The following is a 5282-nucleotide window of genomic DNA, read 5'->3' as shown; positions in this document are numbered from 1 at the left end:
TTTTTTTTTTTTAAGATTTTATTTGAGAGAGAGGGGGACAAGCACACTCCACACTGAGCACAGAGCTTGATGCCAGGCTCCATCCCATGACCCCGAGATCACAACCTGAGCAGAAACCAAGAGTCGGATGCTCAACCAACCCAGCCACCTAGGCGCCCCTGTGTGTTGATATCTTATAACTGCTGACTTAATTTATTAGTGCTAACATTTTTTGTATGTCAGTTCTTTCAAGCTTTCTGTGTATAAGATCATCTATGAACAGAGATAATTTTACTTCTTCCCTTACAATTTGGATGCCTTTTATCTCCTTAGCCTAATTGCTTTGGTTAGAAATTCCAGGATCATGTTGAATTGAAGTGGCAAGAGTGGACATCCTTGTCATGTTTTTGATCTTAGAGGGGAAGCTTTCAGTCTTTCACCATTGAGTATGATGTGGGTTTTTCATATATGGCCTTTATCATGTTAAGGAAATTTCCTTCTATTCCTAGTTTATTGGGTATTTATGAAAGTGAATTGAATTTTGTCACATGCTGCTTCTGCATCAATAGAGATAATTGTGTAGTGGTTTATCCTTCATTCTAATAATGTGTAGTAAATTACATTCATTGCTTTTCATATGCTGAGCCATCTTTGCATTCTGGGAATAAATCTCACTTGGCCATGATACATACTTTTAGTATACTGCAGAATTTACTTTGCTAGTATTTGTTGAGGATTTTTGCATCTATATTCACAGGGGATATTGTGTAGATTTCTTTTCTTGTAGTGTCTTTGTCTGGCTTTGGTATCAATAATGCTGGCCTTAGAATGAGTTAAGAAATATTCCCTCCTCTTTAATCTTTTCGAAGAGTTTAAGAAAGGATTGGTATTGGGGCGCTTAGGTGGCTCAGTTGATTAAGCTTCTGACTTGATCTCAGCTCAGGTCTTGATCTCAGGGTTGTGCTAGGCCCTGCATGGGTCTCCGATGGGAGTCAGCTTCAAATTCTCTCTCCCTCTGCCACTCCCCCACCCCACATGTTCCTGCTTTCTCTCTCAATAAATAAATCTTAAGGAAGGAAAGAAAAGAAAAAGAAAGAAAGAATTGGTGTTAATTCTTCAAATGTTTTGTCACAGTTTTTGTGAAAGGAATAAATGAATCAGGTCTTTTTTGAAGCTGTCAGCAGGTTTCAAGGAACTAGAAAGGTGTCTTGAGGCCTGCACATTTCCATAAGCACCACATGAAATTACCATTGTATGAATCAACTCAAAAGTCACTAGGGTCTACTGGCCTCTTAGCTTTGTTCCTGGGCTTCTTTCTTCTTATTTATGTGCTGATGTATCTAGAATCACATGGTCTATATCTTCATGTCTGTTTTGGAGATTGGGCATCCTCAGAAAGACTTTTGACTATGTATATTCAGTCTCTGAAATACTTCACATCCAGTGTAATCCTTAAATCTAACTCTTTGAGAACTTGGTGAGTGATCTCAAATTTAGTAATAAAGAAGCTTAAGGCAGAAAAATTTTGCCTGTAAGCACAAAGGATCTCTGGCTTTTGTGTTTTGTTTTGTTTTGACCCCTTATTGAGGCTGCGTTTTGCACAGATTGGTTCCTCCTTTGTTTTACCTCCTTTATCAGCCTAAGACAAGGGCATTAATTATTGTTCACAGAGACTATATACAGAGTCTTCTGTGCTAAGATAAAATAAGCATTCTTCTAGAATCTAAAAAGTTAGGTCCTTTTCTTTGAGGTTGAATAAGCAATGGCCAAAAATAATTCCTTATAGGCCAAAGGAGGCTTTGCATCGTTATGTTTGGGCTCTCTAACTAGGTGTCTGAATGTGTCATCCATTATCACAAAACTGACCAGTGGTGACTCTTGAATACAGTGACTTTCAAACATTTTTGATAGCTTCCTACAATAAGAAGTTTTATAGCATGACTTAGTACATAACAAACAAAAATGTATATACAACTAACATGAAGGTCTCAGAGGCCAATTCTTAACCTTTATTAAAGAAAATGCAACCTGCTATCTTCTGTTTTGTATATTTCTTCTTAAAAAGAGGCTGTTCTCAACTTGCTGGATTGATTTCATAACCTGCTAATAAATGTGGGCTTTAGGGACGCCTGAGTGGCTCAGTCAGTTAAGCGTCTGCCTTCGGTTCAGGTCATGATCCCAGGGTCCTGGGATTAAGTCCCACATTGGGCTCCTTGCTCAGTGAGGAGCCTGCTTCTCTCTCTGCCGCTCCCCCTGCTTGTGTTCTGTCTCTGACAAATAAAATCTTAAAAAAAAAAAAAATATGGGCTTTAATTTAAAGAATATTCCTCCACGACCCTCAAATTTACCTGTGCATATCTTTTTCTGGGCTCGTACACTTCAGGCATTTTGATTCTGTGGTTTGAAGTAGAACCCAGGAGTTACTGTTTTTATTAAGTGCCCAGATAATTCTGATATAGCCGTAGACAAGTATTTGGGAACTACTAATAGATCCAATCTAATAAAAACTATTTTGTTTGAAACTAAATCTGTTATATAAAATTGCTGACCCCAGGGTGCCTGGCTGGCTCAGTCGGTAGAGCATGTGACTCTTGATCGTGGGGTCATGAGTTCAAGCCCCACATTGGGGGTCGAGTTTACTTTAAAAAAATAAGTAAATAAAAATAAAATTGCTGAAACGATCATTGTGACTTTTTAATATTGCCCTTTTAATTTTAGGAAATAAATTAGCCATTACCTAAACTCTCTGGACTCCAGTATTCATATTATTTAATAAAATGTGGGGAGCCATTTTATGTAGTGATTGACAGGTAAAGGACGGTTAAATTCCTCTTGATTATAGAAAAAACAGGCTGGGCATGTAGTAGATTTAAGTTACTCTCTGGTTTGTTCCATTCAGTAGTGATGTTGTCTTCTTTGACACAGACCAGTTTATGTCTGACTTGGAACACCAGCCATCAGGTTCAGCAGAGAAATGGCCTAATCACAGTGAGCTCTCATGTCCAGCTCCTTTCTGGAGAATCTAGAGGGTGAGTGTTGATTGAAATGTGTCATTGTTTTTATACTCAAGTCTGGTATTTGCATGCAGTGGCTGGATTTGCATGTGCTACAGAGGATGGGGGTATACATGGGCAATCTTCTTGATAAGTCCACCCATTATCTTTGGAGCTGCACGTTGACTACAAGACTCTGCTTTTTAAATCTAACCACATCCAGGTTCTTACACTAGTGCTTATAAATTTAATCTGGGTTTGAATGGAAGGCAAGTGTTTAACTGAATTTATTTATTTATTTATTTATTTATTTATTTATTTATTTTTAAAGATTTTTATTTATTTATTTGACAGAGAGAGACACAGCGAGAGAGGGAACACAAGCAGGGGGAGTGGGAGAGGGAGAAGCAGGCTTCCTGAGGAGCAGGGAGCCCAATGCAGGGCTCGATCCCAGGACCCCGGGATCATGACCTGAGGTGAAGGCAGTCGCTCAACCAACTGAGCCACCCAGGCGCCCTAACTGAATTTATTAAAGCAGAGAGGCCCATCTGTAAGAATTCTATGGCTTGGGGGAAAAAAAAAGGATACTGTGGGTTGGGTCCTGAGTAAAACTGGTTACCAGTCAGGTGTATAAGCCTACTGATTTCTGGTCATGTACTCTAAGTTTTGATGTGAGGCAGGTGAAACGGAAATAAAGCAGGAAATTTTATCTATTTGCCAGACGCAACCTGGATCATGAGCCTGCCTTGTGGGCCCCTGTTTGCACTCCTGATAGTTCTTCTGGGATTCCATTTAGAAAGAATCCATAGAAATGAAGTCTGTGTGAGGGAGGGGCTGGGCCTCAGGCCTCTCTACCTCACCAGCCCACCAGGAACATAGCTCTCCCTTGCTGTCACACAGCTCCTTTCTTCAAAGACTCTGAAAGTTACTTGAGAACATATGTGATTCTAAATATACAAATTATATATTGTAAATATACAAATTATATTGTATATTATATATATAAATTAAAAATATACAAATTGTAATTCTTGAAATGTCATTTGAATTTAATTTTAATGAATTTAGATTTGGAAGGAGACTACCCAAATCTTTATATTTAGGATACTGAAGCCTCATCAGACAAGGCTGCAAAACACTGCCTTCTCCCAGAAGCTGAGCCCACCCTGGTCTCACATCATTCTTGTCTCTAGTCATGAGAGGAATAAAAATGGCAACTAAATGCTTACATCTCTAAGGAGAGTTATAACCTGAAGGTTTTTTTTCTTTTTATATTGAAGTATAATTGACATACAATATCCTGTTAAGTTTCAGATGTGCATCACAGTAATTTGATATTTTTATATATTACAAAATGATCCCCATGATAAGGCTGGTTACCATCTGTCACCATATAAAGTTATTACAGTATCATTGACAATATTTCCTCTGCTTACATTACAACCTCATGACTTACCTATTTTTAAAGCTGGAAATTTGTATCTCTCAATCCCCTTTACCTATTTTGACCACCCCCCAAACCTTCCTACCTATAACCAGAAAGATTTAAATGGATTTCCTCATATTATGGTTGAGAAGATCACCTGAAGAAAGATTAAGTAAATCACCTTAGTTCTATCACAGCTGAACCAAAATTAAAGTTTTATCTCTTCTAGAGTATATCCCATTGCTCTTCCCATGTATGAAGCAACGAGTAAGTTGGTCACTAGTGATCTTGGTAAGAACTGTTTCTTTGGAATGAAGGAATCAGTGTATGACTAAGGAGTGAACAGGAGGTAAGAACAGAAACATGAAATAGCAGGCAGTGTATATAACTCCTTTAAGATACTAAACAGTGAAAGAAAAAATTAGATATAGAGGGCTATGTGGGTTCTAGGATTTTTATTTGTTTGCTTGCTTGTTTAAGGTAGAGAGCCTTAGCCATACTTAGTAATGATGAGAAAGGTCCAGGAGGGTAGGTGGGTAGATTGACTGAAGAGCTGGAAGGAGTGAAGAAGACTTTGGAGCAAGTCTTGAAGAGGCGAATATATAGGATCCATAGCACAGGTGCTGGAATGAGTCATATGGATTTATGGTTCTGGAGCTCAGGTTGGATCCCTGGAGGTAGTGGATTTGGGAGTCAACGGTATATAGAAATGGACAAGATTATCCAGAGAAAATGTACAATATACAAAAAAAGGGGGGGAGAAGGAAGGAATCTACTTATCTTTTTTTTTTTTTTAAGATTTTATTTATTTATTTGACAGAGAGAGACAGCAAGAGCGGGAACACAAGCAGGGGGAGTGGGAGAGGGAGAAGCAGGCTTCCCGC

The 5282-nt window shown here is 38.5% G+C and overlaps 1 protein-coding gene across 2 annotated transcripts in view; it reads left to right on the top strand.

The window, feature by feature from the left end:
* NFATC3 (nuclear factor of activated T cells 3) overlaps positions 1 to 5282 on the top strand; it is a 119152-nt gene that overhangs the window by 105187 nt on the left and 8683 nt on the right. Inside the window, exon 10 of one of the 2 annotated variants that reach the window (XM_035024926.1) lies at positions 2905 to 3008. The exons of the other annotated variant lie outside the window; for it this stretch is intronic. Within the exon in view, the coding sequence (XP_034880817.1) occupies positions 2905 to 3005 (101 nt within the window). The 3' untranslated portion in view covers positions 3006 to 3008. The remainder of the gene's footprint in view (positions 1 to 2904; positions 3009 to 5282) is intronic. 2 annotated transcript variants of the gene reach the window in all.

This window comes from Mirounga leonina, unplaced genomic scaffold, assembly GCF_011800145.1.
Source record: "Mirounga leonina isolate KUSES-001 unplaced genomic scaffold, KU_Mleo_1.0 Mir_180, whole genome shotgun sequence".
NCBI lineage: Eukaryota > Metazoa > Chordata > Mammalia > Carnivora > Phocidae > Mirounga > Mirounga leonina.
The sequence above is the reverse complement of the archived record's forward strand: the minus strand, read 5'-3'. Positions and strand labels throughout refer to the sequence as shown.